This window comes from Styela clava, chromosome 7 (genome assembly GCF_964204865.1).
Source record: "Styela clava chromosome 7, kaStyClav1.hap1.2, whole genome shotgun sequence".
Lineage (NCBI taxonomy): Eukaryota > Metazoa > Chordata > Ascidiacea > Stolidobranchia > Styelidae > Styela > Styela clava.
In genome coordinates this window covers 6913980-6938904 of record NC_135256.1, presented here as the reverse complement: position 1 = coordinate 6938904, position 24925 = coordinate 6913980, and the positions used below count along the sequence as shown (strand labels likewise).

The 24925-nt window shown below is 35.7% G+C and overlaps 1 protein-coding gene across 1 annotated transcript in view; it reads right to left on the bottom strand.

The window, feature by feature from the left end:
• Window positions 1–23481, bottom strand: part of LOC120328284 (maltase-glucoamylase-like) — a 46068-nt gene extending 22587 nt beyond the window's left edge. Inside the window, exons 1-33 of the mRNA XM_078114422.1 lie at window positions 23345–23481; window positions 22336–22468; window positions 20692–20851; window positions 20006–20255; window positions 19450–19598; window positions 18123–18291; window positions 17365–17461; window positions 16503–16738; window positions 16096–16214; window positions 15732–15921; window positions 15053–15166; window positions 14459–14546; window positions 14209–14353; window positions 10449–10573; window positions 10049–10229; window positions 8486–8605; window positions 7938–8078; window positions 7690–7815; window positions 7221–7359; window positions 6638–6793; window positions 6353–6492; window positions 5779–5992; window positions 5265–5413; window positions 4652–4820; window positions 3887–3983; window positions 3028–3263; window positions 2621–2739; window positions 2257–2446; window positions 1579–1692; window positions 1372–1459; window positions 1122–1266; window positions 503–627; window positions 103–283 (exon numbers count right to left, since the gene is read on the bottom strand). Coding sequence (XP_077970548.1) covers window positions 103–283; window positions 503–627; window positions 1122–1266; window positions 1372–1459; window positions 1579–1692; window positions 2257–2446; window positions 2621–2739; window positions 3028–3263; window positions 3887–3983; window positions 4652–4820; window positions 5265–5413; window positions 5779–5992; window positions 6353–6492; window positions 6638–6793; window positions 7221–7359; window positions 7690–7815; window positions 7938–8078; window positions 8486–8605; window positions 10049–10229; window positions 10449–10573; window positions 14209–14353; window positions 14459–14546; window positions 15053–15166; window positions 15732–15921; window positions 16096–16214; window positions 16503–16738; window positions 17365–17461; window positions 18123–18291; window positions 19450–19598; window positions 20006–20255; window positions 20692–20851; window positions 22336–22468; window positions 23345–23389 — 4850 coding nt within the window. The 5' untranslated portion in view covers window positions 23390–23481. The remainder of the gene's footprint in view (window positions 1–102; window positions 284–502; window positions 628–1121; window positions 1267–1371; window positions 1460–1578; window positions 1693–2256; window positions 2447–2620; window positions 2740–3027; window positions 3264–3886; window positions 3984–4651; window positions 4821–5264; window positions 5414–5778; window positions 5993–6352; window positions 6493–6637; window positions 6794–7220; window positions 7360–7689; window positions 7816–7937; window positions 8079–8485; window positions 8606–10048; window positions 10230–10448; window positions 10574–14208; window positions 14354–14458; window positions 14547–15052; window positions 15167–15731; window positions 15922–16095; window positions 16215–16502; window positions 16739–17364; window positions 17462–18122; window positions 18292–19449; window positions 19599–20005; window positions 20256–20691; window positions 20852–22335; window positions 22469–23344) is intronic.
• Between the last annotated feature and the right edge of the window lie 1444 nt (window positions 23482–24925).

Genomic DNA, 24925 nt, shown 5'->3' with positions numbered 1-24925 from the left:
TAATGAAAAATTTCATTTAAACATCCATGAATTGCTTAGACTGGCAAATATTACAAAATTCGCAGCCTTGTAAATTTATTGCCAGATTTAGAATGTACTCACTGTTCACCAAAATATCCAGGATCTTGATCAGCCCATCCTTTACCATTATGATTTCTATCAAACGGATAAAAAGCACCAACTTGCATCCATCTGCGACATAAACTTTCTGTTGTATCAACAAAAAAACCGCAGACATCGGCACCAATATATGGTATACCAAATAAGTTGAATTCCATTATACCTGTTAAAATATTTGTACATGATTGGTTCATTACATTTTTACATTTATATCAATTTTGAAAATTTAAGTCTGGCATGCGTGTGAAACATAAGGAAATGTTTCTCGTCACATACTTTACTGTACATCAGTGTTATAGATTAAGACTATAGTGTTTATCTAACTAGTTCCTCAAATGTACAAGTTTCTAGCTATTCTCGAAGTCTGGAGATGTAATATTACCAATGATTGAAGTTCGTAGATGTTCCCATATACTCGCGTTATCTCCCAACCAATGACCAACGTGCTTCCCACTTCCTGGATACGTAGATCTTGATATTACCATACACCTTTCTCCAGTTGATGCTCTTAAAATTAATGGATTATTTATTGATGATTATTATTTTGATTTTATTGGATGAATAAATGTAGGATTTTAAAACGTACCACTAAGATTATTTAAAACAATTTTGCTGTTCTGCGGAGCCGACACTAAATATTTGTTAGAAGCGGACTATGCCTTGAGAGCTGTGTGCAAACAATATCCAATAAATGTTTACAGTGATTTACAGTGAAAAAAGCCCCGCCCTCTTCTTAGGATTATTAAGTCTTGCGCCCCCTTCAAAAGTAAACAGCTAACAATAAGCTACAAATAAAAGTTAATGAGGCGAGAGTATGTTTTGTTAAAACAAACTTTCAAAATACGTGGAAGGAACGTAAATATCCAAAATAAGGCGGTCAAAATCAAGTCTAACCAATGTTGTTATTTTTGATTAGCTTTGCGCCTCTTGAAAAAATTGTCTACACCCCATTGTGGGGGCGCGCCCCACCATTTGAAATCAAGCATAGTTTTGCTTCAGACCTGCAAGCATCAACAGTCGGAGGTCCTTGACTTTTTCCATAAAGACTGTGAACATTGTAATGATCCGTATCTGTTCCAGTAGTTGGATGTCGCTGCTTATTTCTCATGCATAACGTTTTGTCGTAAACATTCCCACTTGCAAGATCTATTTTGATATTATAATGCTTATTCAGTGTTATAAAAACTACAAGTTTAGGAATTTTAGAATGAGGTATCGAATGGGGATTGTTTCAATGATACTCTTACTCACGTGGAAGATATGGAGGATAATCTAATGCACTATCAGCTGGACATCCGTCAGGCGATCCGTGAACAAAGGACGCTGGTTCGTTCATGTCCTAAATACAAGAGAGCAATGGAGCAATGTGCAAATATATAGATGGCACCCTTTTCAAATAGTTGACTCATGTATGCAAAATTCCAATTTCATGTTAAACGAATAGTACCATCAACTCACAATCCAAAGTCCATCAAAAGGAATTTTGTCGTGGAAATCAACCGTCAAATCTTTCCACCATTCGGCTGTTGAATCCAAATTGAAGTCAGGGAAAGCAGCGAATGCACGATAGTTCTATATTTAGAAAATATTTTCAGCTCTTATTATCATATTTTTTAGTAGAAATAGAATTAATGAATAAGACAGTTTCATTCCTAGTAAAATGATACTATATATTATAAATCGATTGGTCCGGTATATGCAGAGAACTACAACAATTTAACAAAATCCATAGGCCTACTTTGTATTTTATAACAAAAAACAAATCAGATGAATAAGATCAGAAAAAAATTATTTCCTTGATTTTTGCAATGAAACAACGATACAAAATGACTCTTGATTATCCTGACGGGTTTGTTAATTTCCGTAACTATGGCTAATAGTAATAGGTCAAAAGGGATGTATAACTTGGATTTTTGAGCTTCCACTCGGCGATTTTTTCACTTTGACATATTTCACTAACATTTTGTACAATCATGTTAAAAACTGAATCAAAAAGTCAGTTTTATTTGGGCTTTATTGTTTAGGTAATACCAGTTTTTGATAATTACGTCCATATTTAAAATAATTAGTAATTCTAATTTCTACTTTCGAGATAATTGCTTGATTAATACAAAAATGGAATGAATGATAAGACACCTGAGTTTGATAGTCCCAGTCTTGCGATTCGTCAACTTCTACTCCTGGATAATCGGGCCAAACTTTACCCCAGGCTATTTCACCTTCGGGTGTCTTAACAAAAACGTCGTCTGTCACACCTTTGTCGAATGGAGGATACGATCCAGCGGTTTCATTTCCACTTATAGCAGGATCAAGAATGATAATGTATCTAGAATTTAATAATTTTTGATTAGGTGTAGATCAAATTGGATCATATTTACCCATTCTAATAATTTTAATAGTATGCAAAGTCATAAGATGATATTTACTCAAAAAAAAAGAGACAGATGGTGCGAGTTGAAAGTGTGTTATGGAAATGAAGTTTCTAGCCTTAACTGCTCACCTCATTTTATTTTCTTTTTTTAAATTTCTTACAAAATCTTCAAGTCCATAATATGTATCGTTATCGATTGTAAAATCAAGTTGTCGTTCCATGTAATCAATGTCGCTGTATTGAATCTCCTGAAATGGGATAGGCATAAATGAAAGCAAGCAACAGAAGCGAGCAATCGATTGAAATCCAGCCATTTTCGCGTTCTGATTTTGTAACTTTGCAAGGGTCGCACTGAGAGACGCACATTAACGACTGTTTGAGGACTGTTTTGTGAAATAAGTCACCAGATGCTACGAATATATACATTTCAATTGTTATCAACATATAAAAATATTGGATTTGTAAAAATTATTTTGTGAATAATAATACAGTCAAAATGAAGCCTCATTATAGTTACTATAAAACAAATTGCTTACGTAAGGAATCTTTCCCAAATTCCGGTTAACAACTTTTGTGAGATTTTCCAGATTTTCATAGTCGTATCTGCATAACTGAAATCCGAGAGACCAGTATGGTGGGAAGTAAGGTCGACCTATTATGGATGTGTATTGATCGGTGACCTGCTCCGGCGAAGGTCCAAGAAAAATATAGAAGTCCATTACGCCACCGATACTCCTGTACGTAATTGCCGGGGCTGGCTGGAGTGTAACGTCTGAAAGCAAATGTATTTGACAAATTATTCGCCTAAATAAAGCCAATGTCGCATGTTGAACTATGTATATCTGAAGAAGTCTGACCTTGGTCAAACGTAACGTTACAAAAATATATTTGTGTTAGTGTGCAGCAAGACCTTTGAATCACTTAGGATAGTTATATTTGCTCTTGTCACAGCATCCTTGCATTATATGCATACAAATTCGCCGACACAAAAGCATAGGAGGATAAGCAGTTAGTCCCGCAGAAACCAAATCATTATTGCAATGTAGCGTATGTCACACTTTTTAATAATGGACTTTTTTGATCTCCTGTAATAAAGGACCAGGAGTTATATCTGTTTTGGTTTTGATTCTAAGTAATGCTTTATGCCCATTTTTAGGTTTGGATGTAAGAACCAAACTATTGCCCAAATTAGATTTTTTCAAGATCTCAAATGTGACATAACCTGATTTGGTTCTACTGCGGCGATGCTCTCCTAAATGAGTTTGAAACGAAATGACTAAAATACATTTCAGAGAGGCAATGTGAATCTTTGTACTAAATCATAAAATGCATAATGTGGTTATGAAAAGACGGTGATTTAACGTTTTGTCGCAAAATTGCGAGAAGAAGACTCACCCATAGCGTTACTGTTGACAAAATATACTCCATATGCGTTTCCATCTCCTTCCATACACATGAAATACGGATGAACTCCATAAAGATTGACATTCGGCTATAAATTAAAACGGGATATTGTTATACTGTTGCAAAAAAGTTAGGTAATTTTGATGTAAGCTTATTTCAAATAACGAAGTGAAGTCGAACTAATTCAATTTGAAAAATCCTTGCAGATGACCTGGAAATTTATCCCCAAATAGGTCATATGGTGCAAACCATCAATTGTTGTAAATTAAAAAATATAATACTTGTTTATAAGACACTTGCGTCCGGAAATATGTTAAGAAACGTTCGATAAAAGTTACAGTTATGAATACTTGCTTGCATTTTATTTATTTATTCAATAAGACCGTTAATATTAAAGTTATTTATAAAGTAAAGTATGTTGCTAACTTAAAAGCGGTTGTATAAGTAATGCAAGTATACCTCGTATGCGACCTATTTACTGTTTATATAACGTTGGAACTTTATTAAAAAAAAGCATGCAAAATATAATTTAATGGGTTAGAATGTCTACACATGGGAAAAGCGAGCGTCTATATACGTCAATATACGACATGCGAAAACGCAAAATCAAGTTTTCAAACAAGGCAATAAAAGGCCTTAATCGGTTTGTTCTTGTGTGAGGTTTCATATGTACACACTCTTAAAATTGACCGTATTTCAAACAACTTAGGATACTCTATAATCGTTAGGAAATATATCTGGGACGAAGCTTCTTACCCCGACCCCCTGATCTCTTGAGAACATTCCATAAGTTTTCCAATTCATATCATGTTTGAAGCTTTCATGCATATGTTCCCCGAATCCATAGATATATTCAGAAGCCACGCGAGTTGAAATTTGTAAAAATTGATCCGCAAACATCATTTCTCCAACAGAAGTGTCAAAACTGAAAGTGATATAAATACACATTGATAAAGCTTTAGTTCAATTTGGTTTGGCACTCCCTTAGTATGTGAATCAAAATGGCGGACACCGGAACTTAGTATGTGTACCAGGTTAGGGTTAGACCATGATTTTATTCCAATTTTCCCTATTTTAGTTTTATTACGAGTTCAGGGACTAGCTAAGTGACTCCCGTAGTATTTGTACCTGAAATTATGGCCAAACCCTAACCTGATACATATTCTACGTTCCGGTGTCCGCCATCTTGGTTCACATACCACGGGAGTACCTTTGGTTTAATACAAATTGTACACAAAGGACTTTTTCAAATTGTGTAATTCCACGGGCGACACTAACTTTTTGTGTGGGATTCTTATATTTATTGTCGCTCAATGATTTATATATATGAACAATTTATGATTTCCATCCCGTTATGATAAAAACTTACATTACTCTTTTTTCTGATGTACGTTGAACTTTAACACCAAACCTTCCACCGTCATATGAATGCTCGACAGAATACAAAGAATCTGATGGACTATCAATATTTGGAGGATGCTCCATAGGAACCTCATATCTAGTTTCATCTGGATAAATCTGAATGAAAAGTTTTTTTAGTCACACAATTCATGAAGTATAAATTATTCAACCAAAACGGTTTTCTAGCAACACTAATTCTATGTATTATGAAAAAAGGAGAAATGTGAGAATATAACTGAATATAAATTCAGAATAAAAACATTGATATTCATTCATCCAATAGAAATTTATCGAATCCAGTTTGTATGATTGAAATTGGAAATTACCATCATCTTTCGGTTAATCCAGTCCTGTTTTCAATAAATATTTGATATGCGAACTTTGATATTTAATACGGTTATATTCTATCCAAACAAATTATTTGTAACCGATTACTTACTTACTCCTAGTTATTATTTTTGAATAAATAAACAACATCATACCTTTACTCTTAATGTTGTGCCAGAAATATATGTTGTTTGAACGTTCAATTTTGCGTACAACGTACCAAAGTGATTTAATGAAGCACCCGATGAAATTAATGTACTGGAAATCTTGCTGGGTGTTTCATTGGTATCACCGTCAATCACAAAAGCTCGAGGCCCGTTATAAAAGCATTTTGGAGAATCGGGATGCGTTCCTGGTGACCACATGCACCTGGAAGTTGTTGAAAATATTCGTTAATTCAAATGATTGCAATAACATTAATAAGGAAAATTTAAAGAATAAAAAATACCAATACAATTAAGGGCGCTTCAGTAGTATGTGTACCAATATGGAGGTAACTAGTTTTGCTCGATTATTTTTCATCAAGTTGTGTGAAGGGACTGAAACCAAGGGGTGGGGGATATCCACTTAGCTAACACAGACAGTCCCCCAAGTCATAATAAAGCTAAAATAAAAAAAATCGGAGTGAAATTACGGCCCAACCCTAATCTGGTACACACACTACGTGAGTACCCAATTGGGTATTGAATCATATTATTCCACGTCAAATAAAAAAGTAAATTTTTTTACCTCCTTTCCCAACATTGTTCCTGTGTCGCAGCCGAGTTATCCGGATAGCAATCTATTCGTTCCGATTCTTCAACCATTGTTGATTCCCAAACAATTTCAAACGCCGTTTTCAAGTCAACCATCAAACCAGTGATTTGCAACTGAAATGCAATGTGCCAAAGTATTTCAATATGTTATTTAATGATTTATAAACGAATGTTTTGTCAATTATCGTTTTAAAACCCTTCATAATAATTTTTTATTTTATTTTATATTTCACGAATTGAAGGTTAATTCTTTTCTCACCTCTTTTGTCAACCCATTGTATGTAAAATTATGGTGACTGTTTCCGTTCAGTAAAACTTTTGTTGTAAACTCAGATACGCCCAGGACCCGAATACTTCCTAATGTCATATCTTCGGCGGTGGTGTTTGAATGCACAATTTGGCTTGTTAATGAACTCTGAAGACAAAGACTCGTTTCTTGTAACACATATAGACATAAATACTGTGATTTATTAAATAATTATGATTATTACTTTGTATATTATTTACTTCTCATCACTGTAACATTTTTCATACTGATTGCAATTAATCTTTGAACACGACTGGACGTAGTCATCTAATAATTTCAAAAATTTAAATTGTGAAAAAATATTTTTCAGCTATGAGTTATTTTGCTTTTACTTACGCATTTATTAGATAGTTAAGCAATTATTTGATTACACAACTGTAGAATTTAGAGTGCATTTTAGGAAAGTATATCGATAACATGATATAGTTTGGGGGATTTGTAAATACATATACAATATAACAAAATTGATACATGAAATATAGTTTTAATTCGACAATTACCCATACACTTGGTAATATATTCAGTTTCAACCCACCGATTCACATGCGAATTCAATCAAAGTATATTTCATATTGGCTATTGTATCAATCGATGTTCCATCATCCCAGAATAATTCACCAGTGGCTCTTCCGTTCTCATTCAACACAACAATTAATCCGAACGGATTCTGACGACTGAAACAAAACATAGCATGGCATGAAATAAATGTTTGTCATTATATTTTGATAACGTCTCAAACTGTGAATTGTAGTGGGTTTGTATTTGAGTCTTCGATGTAGTGAATCATTATACTATATAACATCAATTCATTCTTTCATGATTAAATGTTCATTTGGTATGATCTGTACGAACATATGTATGATTGCAAAAATCAAATGTTATTTTGTAATTAATAAAACATAATGAACAAAAACTCCAAAATTTTTGCAAAATAAGACATATTAATAGCTTAAGATGTAATTTAAAAAACTCACGGTCGATTAAAATACAATACATCCACTTACCTGTAGAATGTTGTCAAAGCAGGTTCCTGTGTTGGAATGATATTTCCACCGTACACATGCAGATTGATGTGATCGAAGGGCGCATTCAAAGTTAACATTTTGCCAGTTTCTGCCATTTCCGCTCCGCTGCAGTTGAAAAAAATTACGATAGTTTAAACATTGCTATGCTGGAGAACATAAGAACATAATACAAACTAATCTTTGTTAAACAACGAGCCATTAAGAAACTACAAAGGGATGAAACTCACGTGTAATAATCAAACCATCTCCCCGCTGGAAAATATCCATCAACTGATGTAGTCGCCTCTGTAAGTACGGGTGTGATGAGAAGAGCTGATCCCCACATGAATTGCCCGTCCGCAGTATATGTATTTATATCGTTGGGAAATCTAGAAATTACCAAAAAATCGTTTTCAACGTTTTTATTATTGTTGAAGTCTAGTAATAGTACTTTCATATAATGTGTCAAAACATGCTAATCATCCAGCACCGGGTGTACCAAACTATCGCAAGTATGTATAGAATTGCCTTTCAGTCCGTAATCAGTCAGCCGGTCAATATTTTATTTCTTCAGCATCTGACATAAAACCTACAGCCCAATTGACAGCCCAATGGGAATTACAATGCTCAAGGTACATTCATTGTCACCCCTTTCATCATTTATCTCCACAATGAGAGAAAAATATTTCACGTGTAATTTCTAAAATAGTAATTCATTTATTCTTCCAAGTAGATACACTAAATTTTTTTTTAGGTATAAATGAAAAGAATGCATTGAACGAATTTTGAAACTCACTGGTTCATCATTGGTCTGACAACAGTTGCACCGGTTCTTTGTGCTTCATAGAACAAAGTATATAAATACGGCAATAACGTGTATCGAACATCCAGCACTTTCTTCGAATCAACTAAAAATCTGAAAAATAGCGAAATATGAGCTTGAAGAAAATTGTTACGCGTATAGTTACGTGTATTTATAGTTTCTTACAGCAATGTCCCAGTCGCGCGGCTGTTACAAGACATGGTAACCTGTGAAATATCCTAGCTTCTATATTACTATGGTGCAGGGGTGGCCAACCTGCTTTCGACCGCGATCGACTAAATTCTTCAAAAAAGCTCGCGATCGACTGATCGGTAATAAGGTCATAAACAAAAATGAATGAATACTGATACGCAGATAACTGCATACACGCATACAAAAATTCCACCGCTGCCAATAAGCTCGGCTCTGCGGTCGCGTTCTCAATAAAATTGCCACAAAAATTTGCATCTTTATGCCCCATTCAATTTATTAACTTGATTATGTAATGGAGTAAATGTTTCATCATTCATTTTAGATTTATCCAAAGCACACAATTCAGATCTGGGGTCTGCCTAAGTGTTTTCAATTTCTCAAAAAACCTTCAAAAGTATCCATGTATTATTTTAACATCGAATAAATAATATTCTTAAACCATATATAATACATTTCAAACTTCAGTATCTAATTTACAATTCTTTGGTCGCCTGGAATTAGAGAAAAAAGTGGGCATTCTGATGCCACTGCTACCGTTGCGAATAAAATTTATCACACTACTCCTGGAGTGAGACAATAACTTTCGCACAGTGCAGAAATTGTTGTAGGATCGTTGGTCAGTCACGACAGAGGGTATTCAGTACGTTCATTCCTAAAACTTGGCAGTAGCGAAACTTGCATGGGTCACATAATAATATGCTTCATCGGGCTTGTTCATACCCAATTAATGCATGTGTATATCGTATTTTGCGCATGTACAGTACTATATTCTTTCTGTTTTAAAGTACACAACAGACGCTGTATGGAATTGGTTCAAGGCAATTTTTTGGGGTATGTTATTAAAATTACTCAACATCAGACGCGATCGACTACTTGAGACGTGGCGATCGACCGGTCGATCGCGATCGACGTGTTGGCCACCCCTGCTATAGTGAATAGTCACTAGTCAATTCATTGTGGAGTAATTGTTGGTAATTACCTGGCATCTGGTGCCCAGTATGAAACCAATATAAATTACCCAACGTTCAGTTTCACCCTTATTCCATAACTGAAATTCCTAAATATATAAAGCACGAATCTTCTTAGCCTTCAATTTGTTTTTTAAGGATATTGTTTCAATATAAAAATTTCATTTAAACATCCACGAATTTCTTAGACTGGCAAATATTACAAAATTCCATTTCCGATATAAAACATGATGGCAACTTACATCCGAGCCTTGTAGTCGGATACAAATTACAGTGTGCTTTATTGGCGAGGTCAAGTCATAAATATATTTCGATTTTAAATCAATCGAGTAATCGCAGCCTAGTAAATTTATTGCCAGATTTAGAATGTACTCACTGTTCCCCAAAATATCCAGGATCTTGATCAGCCCATCCTTTACCATTATGATTTCTATCAAACGGATAAAAAGCACCAACTTGCATCCATCTGCGACATAAACTTTCTGTTGTATCAACAAAAAAACCGCAGACATCGGCACCAATATATGGTATACCAAATAAGTTGAATTCCATTATACCTGTTAAAATATTTGTACCTGATTGTTTCATTACATTTTTACATTTATATTAATTTTGAAAATTTAAGTCTGGCATGCGTGGGAAACATAAGGAAATGTTTCTCGTCACATACTTCACTGTACATCAATGTTATAGATTGAGACTATAGTGTTTATCTAACTAGTTCCTCAAATGCACGAGTTTCTAGCTATTCTCGAAGTCTGGAGATGTAATATTACCAATGATTGAAGTTCGTAGATGTTCCCATATACTCGCGTTATCTCCCAACCAATGACCAACGTGCTTCCCACTTCCTGGATACGTAGATCTTGATATTACCATACACCTTTCTCCAGTTGATGCTCTTAAAATTAATGGATTATTTCAGTGGCGGCGCGTGGTCATTTTGACAACCGGGGCAAGCTACTGCGGGACCAAGTCACCCCCATCTACGGGGACAGTATGAGCGCTGTAAGTTCTCCCATCATTTTATGAGTATAAAAACCATTCCATCGGTAACAACCAATCGGCAAAAGCGACAATTTTTAACGATAAGAAAGTGTCTTTAAAACCGGTTCAAGTCAAGGGATTAATAAATATAGACATAGTTTATTTTGAAACCTCTTTCAAAAGGAAAGGCAATATTTACCCAGATAAATACAATGACATATTAACAGAAACTTCGGGAAAGCAGACAAAACCTAAAATAAGGTTTAAAACGTTACTATAAAGAAAGGAAAGTTAATGCAAAGATAAGGACATGCGTCGCTCACTCATAGATATATATGCTGCTAGACTTCTACTGCTTGAACATATATGCAACACGCCGAGGTTTCTTGGAAGCAAAATGCTCAATAACGCGCTGATTAAAGTCATGCATCCCAGAAATAACGTCTCTGTGAATGGATAAAACAGCCAAGAAATTTAATCGTCCAGAAATTTTGCAGACGCCGCAAAGGTAGTTACTAGAGTGTTATCTATGAGGAACCCATAGAGCGCGCAAGTTGATGTGATGTTCAAAAAAGTTTGATTGGTGTATATACATCGCAATTCATTTTCCAATTTACCCACGTTTATCATGAGGTAAAATTTGGAGACAGTAGCCAACAAATGGATGGGAAATTGACGTGCAAATTTTGAAAAAATTTTGGGGTTCATCAAAGAGAACGCGGCAAGGTGTTCAGTGCGCAGACGATCGCCTATTTGATTCACCAGAATGTCACAGCATTCCTTTACAGACAAAATCAAACGCTGCGTTGTTTGCCCGCGGCGTAAAGAAGCACTCCATTTCCCGGATACGAGATACAGCATCGCAGAAGTCTGAAATACACGACTGCACAGACGCTCCATCCATCAGCCTTGACTGCAATGCGCCGTATAATACATCCACGTGATAGAATATTGTGGAGAAAAAAGCGAGAAAAAATGGAAACTCACCATCTTCTAGCAGACGCTTTAGACCTGCCGCCTCCCTCACAGAGCGTTCGTCCCAAACCGGAGAGCTCTGATTGCCATTGAAACGCTCAATGATCTCAGACCTAATTTCGGACACGCCCTGCACCACGCGTGATTGGAAGTTCCAACGTGTTGGTGCACAAGCTGGGAGACGGCGGCTACATATCTGGCGAAGGAGGTCAGAGCGCTTCGGCGAAACGGAAAAAAATGAAGGAAACCCCGAAACATTTGCAAAAAATATACGGACGAGAGGGGTATCAAGACACATATTTTTAATAACGAGGTTATATTAGTGTGCATAACAATGTAAAAAATGCGCATGAGGAAAATCTTCTTTTATATAAACTTGAACACCATGTTTCGACCCACTCATGACTGCCGCGCCGTCATAAGTTTGAGCTATCAATTTTGACTTCGCGTTGTAAGGCTGTAACACTTCTTTCAGTACAGCCGATATCCCGCAAGCCGTGCGATCAACGATTGGTACAAAGCTGTGAAATCTCTCGGTAGGTTTACCATCTTTCACAAACCGAAAAATCACAGCCAGTTGGGAAACGCACGTGATGTCAGTTGTCTCGTCAGACTGAATCAAAAGGAACTGGCAATTCTCAATTTCCAGAGCCAAATGTTGTAAATAAATTTTATACATTGAGTCGAGCAAATCATTTTAGATATTCTTAGATGTCCCTTTCGAAACAGTTGCGGCATCAAGATGATCTCTCAATACTGTATCTAGGGATGCGGTGTATTCCACCATGGTGACCGTACATTTGAACCCACGTACATTTGAACCCATGTGTATATCCACGGGTTCAATCTATATGCGGGTGCTAAAACCCATGGGTTAGGGTTAGTATGGGTTCAACTATCCGTAAAACAAAAAAAAAATTCATAGGTACCATAGCATACAGGTGCAATTGTCATGGGTTCAAATGTACGTGTGTTCAAATGTAAAGGAACCTTCCACCATATCCAAAAATACCCCTCTATTAGAAGAGCCAGCCCGTTCATCGTGCCCACGGAGGGACAGCTCGTGACAACCAATGAACTTCAAAACATCCTATCAATCGACCGAGAACATGGCGGTTTTTCTCGACGTTTTGGTTGTGCCGACGAATAGAAACCGCGCGTCCTTCATCCAACTGTGCTGCAATATTAACATTTCCGAACGTTCGGTATTTTACTGCATTGTCCAGATGCTCCATAGAAGATTGATGATCCTTGGCACGCTCGGAAAGATGTTTAAGATCTCTAAAACCAAATTTACACCAACGTGAGTCACGGGCGGTAGCAAAAAGTAGGCAATAAAAACAAAAAAGTGCATTTTTGTCCTCGCTGTAACACAACCATTTGTGTTTTTTATACCAAGTTTCTGCGCAGAATGTACGCCGACGCTTTCCTCAGTCATGGGATTGTTCCAGTGAACAATTTTTTGGTTGATAAGGCCCAAGACGTTGTACCTCTAATTTTTGTTCCAGCAGCAGCTGCGAAAACGGAGTGCGAAGTAGTGCATCAACCTTATTCATTATGAGGTCTAAGGCTAAGAAATGCGAAGCCGGAAAGAAGTGAGGAGCTCAAAAGGAATGTGGAAAATCGAAAGCAAATGGACTAAAGGTCTCTAACTGATTCAAATAGCGAAACAAGCGACAAAAACGAAGGCGAGGAAACTATCAACTCTTCAAGCAACCAACGAACGTCAAGAAATGCGTGAATATGTCAACACGTTGTTGTAAGAAACGTCGGCATTGTGTCGTCATAATTTCGGGGCTAGCCCCCGATCGGCCCTGATGATTTAGTAAAAGAAACAGAAAACAAACGAGACAAACGGGGCGAGTGGAAGATAAAAGAGAGAATACGATATACAATCGGCGAAATCGGCGTCGCCCTGTCGACGTTCGGCGAAGGCTTTGCGAGCGAAAAATGAACCATGTCGGGAGAATATGGCTAGTGTAGACAGTCTATGCAACCGATATTGAGGTATTTTTCGAATATTTTTCATTATACCGAAAAAACAACCGGGGCATTGCCCCAGTTGGCCCTATTGACGCGCCGCCACTGGATTATTTTTTGATGATTAATATTTTGATTTTATTGGATGAATAAATGTAGGATTTTAAAACGTACCACTAAGATTATTTAAATCAATTTTGCTGTTCTGCTGAGCCGATACTAAATATTAGTAAAAGCAAACTATGCCTTGATAGCTGTGCGCAAACAATATCCTATAAATTTTTACGGTGATTTACAGTGAATAAAGCCCCGCCCTCAATTTAGGATTATCAAGTCTTGCGCCCCACTTCAAAAGTAAACAGCTAACAATAAGCTACAAATAAAAGTTAGTGTGGCGAAAGTATGTTTTGTTAAAAAAAATAACACTTTGAAAGTACGTGGAGGGAACGTAAATATTCGAAATAAGGCGGTCAAAATCAAGTCTAACAAATGTTTCTATTTTTGATTAGCTTTGGGCCTCTTAAAAAAATTGTCTACGCCCCATTGTGGGGGCGCGCCCCACCATTTAAAATCAAGCATAGTTTTGCTTCAGACCTGCAAGCATCAACAGTCGGAGGTCCTTGACTTTTTCCATAAAGACTGTGAACATTGTAATGATCCGTTTCTGTTCCAGTAGTTGGATGTCGCTGCTTATTTCTCATGCATAACGTTTTGTCGTAAACATTCCCACTTGCAAGATCTATTTTGATATTATAATGCTTATTCAGTGTTATAACAACTACAAGTTTGGGAATTTTAGAATGAGGTATCGAATGGGGATTGTTTCAATGATACTCTTACTCACGTGGAACATATGGAGGATAATCTAATGCACTATCATCTGGACATCCGTCAGGCGATCCGTGAACAAAAGACGCTGGTTCGTTCATGTCCTAAATACAAGAGAGCAATGAAGCAATGTGCAAATATATAGATGGACACCCTTTTCAAATGGTTGACTCATGTATGCAAAATTCCAACTCCATGTTGAACGAATAGTACCAGATGTCATGTAAAGTTAGATGAAAGTTTTCAAATTATTTAAAAAAATCAGCAAAATTTTGAGTAAAATTCCTGGGCTTTGTCAATTTGTAAAGTGAAAGTAACAGCCTTCAATCTTCAAGTGATGGAAATGTGAAATTGATTGTTTCAGTAGTTGCGGAGTATGGCTTTCTCATAACACAGTAACTTTACAACAACAGCAACCGGCGACCGAGAGGCCCACGTCAATACACTACATGACTAATATAGGTTTCTTTGTCTTCTAATATAGTGTATTGTATAATGAACAGATCATTAAAAGGGTAAAAATATAACAAAAATGGAGGAAAAATCTGATCGCGTTTAGTTAAAACATGAAGGAGGCAATTGATATCAGACATGAAATTCATCAACTTACAATCCAAAGTCCATCAAAAGGAATTTTGTCGTGGAAATCAACCGTCAAATCTTTCCACCATTCGGCTGTTGAATCCAAATTGAAGTCAGGGAAAGCAGCGAATGCACGATAGTTCTAGATTTAGAAAATATTTTCAGCTCTTATTATCATATTTTTTAGTAGAAATAGAATTAATGAATAAGACAGTTTCGTTCCTAGTAAAATGATACTATATATGATAAATCGATTGGTCCGGTACATGCAGAGAACTACAACAATTTAACAAAATCCATAGGCCTACTTTGTATTTTATAACAAAAAACAAATCAGATGAATAAGATCAGAAGAAAATTATTTCTTTGATTTTTGCAATGAAACAACGATACAAAATGACTCCTGATTATCCTGACGGGTTTGTTAATATCCGTAACTATGGCTAATAAGTAATAGGTCAACAGGGATGTATAACTTGGATTTTTGAGCTTCCACTCGCCGATTTTTTCACTTGGACATATTTCACTAACATTTTGTACACTCATGTTAAAAACTGAATCAAAAAGTCAGTTTTATTTGGGCTTTATTGTTTAGGTAATACCAGTTTTTGATAATTACGTCCATATTTAAAATAATTAGTAATTTTAATTTCTACTTTCGAGATAATTGCTTGATTAATACAAAAATGAAATGAATGATAAGACACCTGAGTTTGATAGTCCCAGTCTTGCGATTCGTCAACTTCTACTCCTGGATAATCGGGCCAAACTTTACCCCAGGCTATTTCACCTTCGGGTGTCTTAACAAAAACGTCGTCTGTCACACCTTTGTCGAATGGAGGATACGATCCAGCGGTTTCATTTCCACTTATAGCAGGATCAAGAATGATAATGTATCTAGAATTTAATAATTTTTGATTAGGTGTAGATCAAATTGGATCATATTTACCTATTCTAATAATTTTAATAGTATGCAAAGTCATAAGATGATATATACTCAAAAAAAAAGAGACAGATGGTGCGAGTTGAAAGTGTGTTATGGAAATGAAGTTTCTAGCCTTAACTGCTCACCTCATTTTATTTTCTTCTTTTAAATTTCTTACAAAATCTTCAAGTCCATAGTATGAATCGTTATCGATTGTAAAATCAAGTTGTCGTTCCATGTAATCAATGTCGCTGTATTGAATCTCCTGAAATGGGATAGGCATAAATGAAAGCAAGCAACAGAAGCGAGCAATCGATTGAAATCCAGCCATTTTCGCGTTCTGATTTTGTAACTTTGCAAGGGTCGCACTGAGAGACGCACATTAACGACTGTTTGAGGACTGTTTTGTGAAATAAGTCACCAGATGCTACGAATATATACATTTCAATTGTTATCAACATATAAAAATATTGGATTTGTAAAAATTATTTTGTGAATAATAATACAGTCAAAATGAAGCCTCATTATAGTTACTATATAACAAATTGCTTACGTAAGGAATCTTTCCCAAATTCCGGTTAACAACTTTTGTGAGATTTTCCAGATTTTCATAGTCGTATCTGCATAACTGAAATCCGAGAGACCAGTATGGTGGGAAGTAAGGTCGACCTATTATGGATGTGTATTGATCGGTGACCTGCTCCGGCGAAGGCCCAAGAAAAATATAGAAGTCCATTACGCCACCGATACTCCTGTACGTAATTGCCGGGGCTGGCTGGAGTGTAACGTCTGAAAGCAAATGTATTTGACAAATTATCCGCCGAAATAAAGCCAATGTTGCATGTTGAACTATGTATATCTGAAGAAGTCTGACCTTGGTCAATCGTAACGTTACAAAAATATATTTGTGTTAGTGTGCAGCAAGACCTTTGAATCACTTAGGATAGTTATATTTGCTCTTGTCACAGCATCCTTGCATTATATGCATACAAATCCGCCGACACAAAAGCATAGAAAAAGGATAAGCAGTTAGTCCCGCAGAAACCAAATCATTATTGCAATGTAGCGTATGTCACACTTTTCAATAATGGACTTTTTTGATCTCCTGTAATAAAGGACCAGGAGTTATATCTGTTTTGGTTTTGATTCTAAGTAATACTTTATGCCCATTTTTAGGTTTGAATGTAAGAACCAAACTATTGCCCAAATTAGATTTTTTCAAGATCTCAAATGTGACATAACCTGATTTGGTTTTACTGCGGCGATGCTCTCCTGAATGAGTTTGAAACGAAATGACTAAAATACATTTCAGAGAGGCAATGTGAATCTTTGTACTAAATCATAAAATGCATAATGTGGTTATGAAAAGACGGTGATTTAACGTTTTGTCGCAAAATTGCGAGAAGAAGACTCACCCATAGCGTTACTGTTGACAAAATATACTCCATATGCGTTTCCATCTCCTTCCATACACATGAAATACGGATGAACTCCATAAAGATTGACATTCGGCTATAAATTAAAACGGGATATTGTTATACTGTTGCAAAAAAGTTAGGTAATTTTGATGTAAGCTTATTTCAAATAACGAAGTGAAGTCGAACTAATTCAATTTGAAAAATCCTTGCAGATGACCTGAAAATTTATCCCCAAATAGGTCAAATGGTGCAAACCATCAATTGTTGTAAATTAAAAAATATAATACTTGTTTATAAGACACTTGCGTCCGGAAATATGTTAAGAAACGTTCGATAAAAGTTACAGTTATGAATACTTGCTTGCATTTTATTTATTTATTCAATAAGACCGTTAATATTAAAGTTATTTATAAAGTAAAGTATGTTGCTAACTTAAAAGCGGTTGTATAAGTAATGCAAGTATATGCGACCTATTTACTGTTTATATAACGTTGGAACTTTATTAAAAAAAAGCATGCAAAATATAATTTAATGGGTTAGAATGTCTACACATGGGAAAAGCGAGCGTCTATATACGTCAATATACGACATGCGAAAACGCAAAATCAAGTTTTCAAACAAGGCAATAAAAGGCCTTAATCGGTTTGTTCTTGTGTGAGGTTTCATATGTACACACTCTTAAAATTGACCGTATTTAAAACAACTTAGGATACTCTATAATCGTTAGGAAATTTATCTGGGACGAAGCTTCTTACCCCGACCCCCTGATCTCTTGAGAACATTCCATAAGTTTTCCAATTCATATCATGTTTGAAGGTTTCATGCATATGTTCGCCGAATCCATAGATATATTCAGAAGCCACGCGAGTTGAAATTTGTAAAAATTGATCCGCGAACATCATTTCTCCAACAGAAGTGTCAAATCTGAACCAGAAATTTAACAATTGAACAACGAGAATATCGGTTGGAAACCGAAGACTTATCGATCGATAGTTAGGGGATCCCCCAAAACAGAAACTGCAGTTTCGATTCATCCGCTTTTGTAACTTGCGCACTGCGCATCGCACACACACACTCGGCGGGTCTCAAAATTCTCTCGCTTTACAAAAATCTAGAATACTATATCAATAATTGATTGATAACTCGCTAATTATACGACTTAATTCGCCCAAAATCAATAGGCTTCTGGTCCGAGATAAGATGAATGCACATGCAAAATCTGGAGCAGATTCAATCTCGCTTTCGTGAGATATCGCGTGCATCTAACAGACACACAGACATACGGACAAATACCTATCAACATACTTACCGATTAAAATCGATAAGTAATGACTGACATTCATTACCACCATTAGTCTAGTAAAAAATAGATGACGCTGGCGGTCCTGAGCTATTGTTCTGGAAAATTACGGGCGTGGGCGTCTCTGTTACGGGATATATAGAAATACCGGTACTATTCAGAAATTATATTCACAAACATCTTGTTGTTGAATGCAAAATACTGTGATGCGTGATTCTTCAACTGCGGAATTATATAATTTTCGTAAATGAATTTTCACGGCTAACGACAGTATGTCGTTTTATGTGGATGTTTTGATTGTGTTGCAATGATAAAATAGCAAACGTAAGGAATTTTTAAATTCACAGGTCAGTCCTACGTTTCAAGCATTAATGTCAACGTCTTCAAATATTAATGTGTTTACTCTTACAGGGAAGATTTGATCGTAAACAATATTGACAATAGGTGTCTGGCCCAATAAGGAAGCACGCAAGTAACAACACGCCCTGTCGTAAATCCAGTTAATTTTCGACTTACCATAATTGGCATATTGATAATAGAACCTAGTTTTTCAGGAGATGGTGAGGGTTATGCAATTTCTAAACAAATGTTTGAACAAGTGATAAATGCCATCATTAGACATCTTATCTCCGGCGTATCCGAAGTAGTTTCTGTATTATTCGGACAAACAAGGATTCGTACAATAGTTTTTTTTTAGATAGTTTGAAGACTTAATGATACTCCGGCCTTTTCCGATAATTTGAACAATGAAAATAATTTGTTTATTTGGTCATACAACTTACATAACTTTTGAATCCGAGACTCTTTGCACTTTGACACCAAATTTTCCGTCTGTAATCACGTGATCGACTGAAAACAAAGCGTCACTCGGCATTTCAATATTTGCTGGGTGATCTAACGGCACTTCGTATCTTTCTTCATCCGGCACAATCTAGTTTGGAAATGCAACAAAAATGAATGAAAGCCAAACTGAGGCACTTGCCTCGACGATTGACGTAACGTCTTGGGTGTCAGGGAAAGCTCACACGAAATCACCTTGTGTGTACTCACAGGGTCAAATCGCACGGGACGCTTCACCATTTGACGACGGCTTGCGTAATCCCGTATAGTCGATTTCAATTACCAATGCCATGACTATGATATGAAATAGGGTAGTCAACTACATATGTTGAGTTTTCATGTCCCACCTGTAATTGCAACCAAAAGAGAGGCCGTGGTTCGTTATATGTTTGAATATGTCCAACTGGCATTTCTCGCGTTAGAATATATATGTCCCGCACTATGAGTACTCATCGAATCCGAAACAGTATCTTGCAACATAATAATCTAACTATTCACCTTTACACGTAAAGTTGTTTCAGATACAAATGTTGTAGTAACGGTAAGTTTGGGGAAAAGTGTTCCAAAATGATTTGGCGCTGACTTTACAGCATTTCTGACTTCACGTCGAGATGTTGTTGTCGTTACCAACACAGTTGTAATGGCAGAATCTGTCGAAGTAGTTTCCCCCTCTGTCATATAAGCTCTAGGACCAGCATAAACGCATGGTGGTGCGTTCGCGTTTTCTTCACTTGGTGACCAAGTGCATCTGAATAAGTGGAATTTATATTGCAACCCTATACATAGCTGAATTGGTATTATTTATCTCGATAACCTAACTAACAAGACCAAAATATTAATTTAAAAATAACTATTTCAGCGGTTGGTTTAATTGAGAACTGAATTACAATATTGCCCTCGTGGCGTTTGAATAGACGTCAGGTACAGGTCCCAGAAAATTCAAAATTATGTTATCGTATTAATTTTGTTAGTTCCAAATTCATCGTTCAGACGGTTTTCAGATTAAGTAGTAAAATTAGGGTATGGGTGTCCTGTAATTTATTTGGCCTAGTTTTTACCTTCACTCTAATCTAAATAACATTACTCCAGATAAAAATATTATTAGTTGTATCGTATAAAACCAAAACTGCAGACACGTGCCAAAAAGCAGAAAAGAATGCAGAATGACAAATATTCATGGTTACCCCCTCTGAACACAATCTTCTTCGTTTGCCGTTGAATTATCGGGATAGCAATCGACTCGTTCTGCTTCTACAATGGGAACAGTTGTCGTTTCTTCGGTCGGAGGCGGTTCGGTAATAATAGGGTTTTCCGTGATAGGTTTTTCCGTTCCTTTACCAGGTTCTGCAATTTTTCAGTTCATATTTGAAGTGCGTAGGCTTAGTAGACACCAAGTAGGCCCATGAATAGTTTTGCTATATATATTGTTACTGTGAAAAAAGGCGTTCTCCACTAGACCACAATTAATTTCAAACTCGCAGTACTTGAACATGGAAAAATTAATTTTCTTTTTAAAGTTTCATGGGGGTTTGAAGTTTATTTTATTTCATTTTTATTTTAATCGCAAACACAATTTGGTAAAAAATTCGGTAGATTTTCTTTTAACAATTTTTGCTTGCATTCCGTGTCACTTTCACACTGCTGTTTTGGTATACTTGCACTATAAGTGTCCTAGTTTAAACTGTGACTAATGTCTAAACTTTTGTTAGTAACTGAGTCAAATTTTGAATTAAACCTTCCTGTCAATTTTAAAAATTTTCGGTGTCGCAAGTAAATACTTTTCAAATACCGTTTTTCACTCTGAATTTTTGGATTTTATTTTAAGATAGTTCTACTTGGTGCTTGAATTCGATTACAATATTATGTTCCCCAGCTTTCACTTCAGTGGGAATTTTCCAAATTTGGGGAGTGGTAGATATTAGCGATATAAAACTATATATATTAACTCATAAAAATGTTTTACGTATTTGACTGACCCTATGTACTGGTATATATGCAACTTTCTGGATATTCAAATACAATTATATTTACGTTAAGAATTAAAGTTTGATGTCACCCTAATATTACCAGGGGGTTAAAACTTTTGATGTCATAAAACAACTTGAAGTTAGTCCTATATTCATCGAGATTTTTATCGTTATCGTGTTATGGGTAATGACTGTTTGCCTAATTTAATACCACATAATTAGTTTCGTTTCAATTTATTGCAGTCTATTTCAGACTACTGATCTGATGGGGTGTTGTGTACACCGCACCAACATGCGCTATATTTACCTTCGTTATACAAAACGATTTAGATGTTGAAATATTTAAATTTGCTAAATGTTATAGTTTTTTTAATATTTAGACGTTTGTCACTTTATTTCACATAATTCAGCTAATACAAATCTTATAATCGCATCTTGTTTCCTAACTTAACAAGAGAGGAGTTTACAAATATATGCACGCGAAAGCTAAAACGAAATTTCAGTATGAAGTCTTTTACATTATCCGTGGTCTTTCTTATAAAACAGCCCCGACTTCGCTGACTCCAGATCGCTGAAATGCAATCGCAGAACCGCCACACGGTACACAGTTATTAACTTAGATGACGTCATCACACAAAAAACTCCCAAGTAAAAAACAAATCCATAGATAAAAAATTTGGAAATAAATAAAAGTAATAGCCTTCTAGCGACAACAACATTTTTAACCGCTGGGAAGCAATTGGTCTAGTATTTAAAAAAAAAGTGCGATTATTTTCACAACGTAATAAAAAAAAATTACATGAGTATGTCCGATTCGAATCTAATAATAAAAAACCACTCGTAACAATTGATCAATCATACCTATCACAGTGTAGTATACAGGCAGGACAATGACAAGTGTAAGAACTGCAACTATGGCAAATATTCCAGAAATAACCATAAATGTCCTTCTGCTGTCCCCGCCAAACAGCCCGGGTTTCCGTGTCACCGGCTCCTAAAAATATTTCAACATTTTTGGGGTTATGGTCAATAGTGAACAATTGTGACAAGTAATAGACATGGTCAGTTAAAGTTTTGCAAAGTTACTTGCAATAATTATAAATTTATAACTTGGGGTATCGTGTATACGTTTCATATGTTAATAATCTTCTATGAGAGTGAGTTATTAGGATGGCATCAAATGATAATTCTGCATCACGAAAATCAGTGCGTATGACCTAATATTTTGCCTAACACATCCTCGCTCCAAAAAAAATAATATTTTTGAATATCTTACTAGGCCATCCCATAACGATGGGATTAACTTATCTTATATGGTTTAATTGAATCATATTCATAATTTTTATTCATTCATAATTTTGATTATTCACAAACTGTCAAGGAAGCCGATGTTAAACAATACAAAAATGCTAGACAGGGACAAATACGTGTCACGTGACATAGGGCGTAGTCGGAACTCAAATATTTGCTGTGCGAAACGTAGTGTCAATGTAATGCATTTGTATTTGATATATTTCTTTTGAATTGTATTGCAATCAAAAATAGTTAATCATTCACTGTAGCATTGTCGTAAATTCTTTCTAAAAATACTTTGGTAGTTTCCGTCAATATTTAATATTTATTGCTGATTCATTTTGTATTTATTTTTCGATAAACTTTATTTACGGATTATCAGAAATAGCTGACTTGATCATAAGTTACGTAATAATTTATTACCTACGATCGTGCTAGAACAGGTATAAAAAGCCTCTGTGCGTGGCGACTGACTTGGCGAGACAATATGTCACATCGCTGATAAACGGCTCATAATCGTATATGAATATCAGTATTCATTTTCGTACGGTGCTTTAAATAAATTCGAAAATCTTACCTCAATTTCCATGTTAGATATGGAACTGCTCCGACTTCTCGGCATCTTGAAGCACGGCGATTACAGTTGACATAAAAATATTTTGAACACCGTAATCCAACTATCTTTTGCAAATAACCTTATCGAATAGTACTTAAATATTATTATTAAAAAAAATATTTTATCTTGGAGCAACAATAGACCTTTAATAATCTACTTCTGACTAATATTGTCTTAAGATATAATCTTGCAGTCTTATCTTATCTTATCTTCCTACCATATTTTATCAAATCGGGACAATTTCTTACTCCAAAGTATAACAGTTTCTCTAGAAATTAGGGCTGGTCATTCCGAATCGAATATTCGAATCGAATAGTAATTTTTCGGCGCTCTAGAAGTGTGTGTACCAATATGGAGCGCACTGGGGTATTGTGTACTAAACTGCAAGTCTTTTCTCCTTGTTTACTTTCTATTGCGGATCCGTTTGTGTCAGTTGCCACAAGGATGCTTGAACGAGATCGTATTATAAAGATAAAGAGGAATACATAATCTCTTTCCACGAAATAGTAAGTTTATTAATGATCTTTCGTTAGACTAAGATCTAACGAAAGTTCATAAATGAACTTTACATAAAGTTGTGTAAAAGGACTGAAACCTTTGAGCATTGGGTTTATCACTTGGCTAACACAGATAAAAATCAATGGCTTAACCCTAACCTGGTACACACACTGCGGGAGTACCAATTTTTCGAATTAATTCAGACGAAAATTATTAAACGTCGCCATCGTCGAAGTGAATACGTCATTGTTTTCGTTATTGAAGCTATGTTTTCGATTCTGAAATCAATAAGTATTCGAAAATTACCAGCCCTCTCGGAAATCAAGGTTGTGTGATGCAACCACGAATATTCTTTTGAATGATCAAGACATTTTAAATGAATAAATGCATTTTCGCACGATTAGATATACTAGTTTCTTTACGGGAGTGACACTCTCCTCGGTAGCTGTGAAACCAATATATGCAGAATGAAAAACAGTCTTACAGCCGTGCAAACGTCTGGACAACTCATATGCATTTATTTATAACTTTTAAATGGTATTTCTATTCCATTATTTTAGTATTTTTCTGATATACGCCATGAGGCTATCAAATCGGACTATTCTTTTTTTTTAATTTCACCTTTTAGCCCTTAATTATAACAGAATGACATCTCTTGTCCTGATTCCTTACTCTTATACTAATATCGTTTAGATTCTTTTGGCAAAGCAAGGTCGTTCTCCTGCATTCATTCACACGTAACTATCCTTACACTAAAACGCTCTATTTAATTCAAGAGTCTCGCTGCACCCTAACGAAACGTTACAGAAATACATTGTGTTAGTGTGCACCAAGTGATTAGAATTTAATAGCCAATTGTATTCTTGCTGCAGCAGTCTTGCATTATATGCATATCCACTCACGCAAATGCATAGAGCAAGGAAAGGTATTTAGTCTCGCGTAACCTCAACTGATAGTTACAACGCTCATCACATTATTATTAACTTTCGCATGTGAAGTGAGTCCGATACCAAAAGATCTCTGAACCGTGAAATTTACGATCCT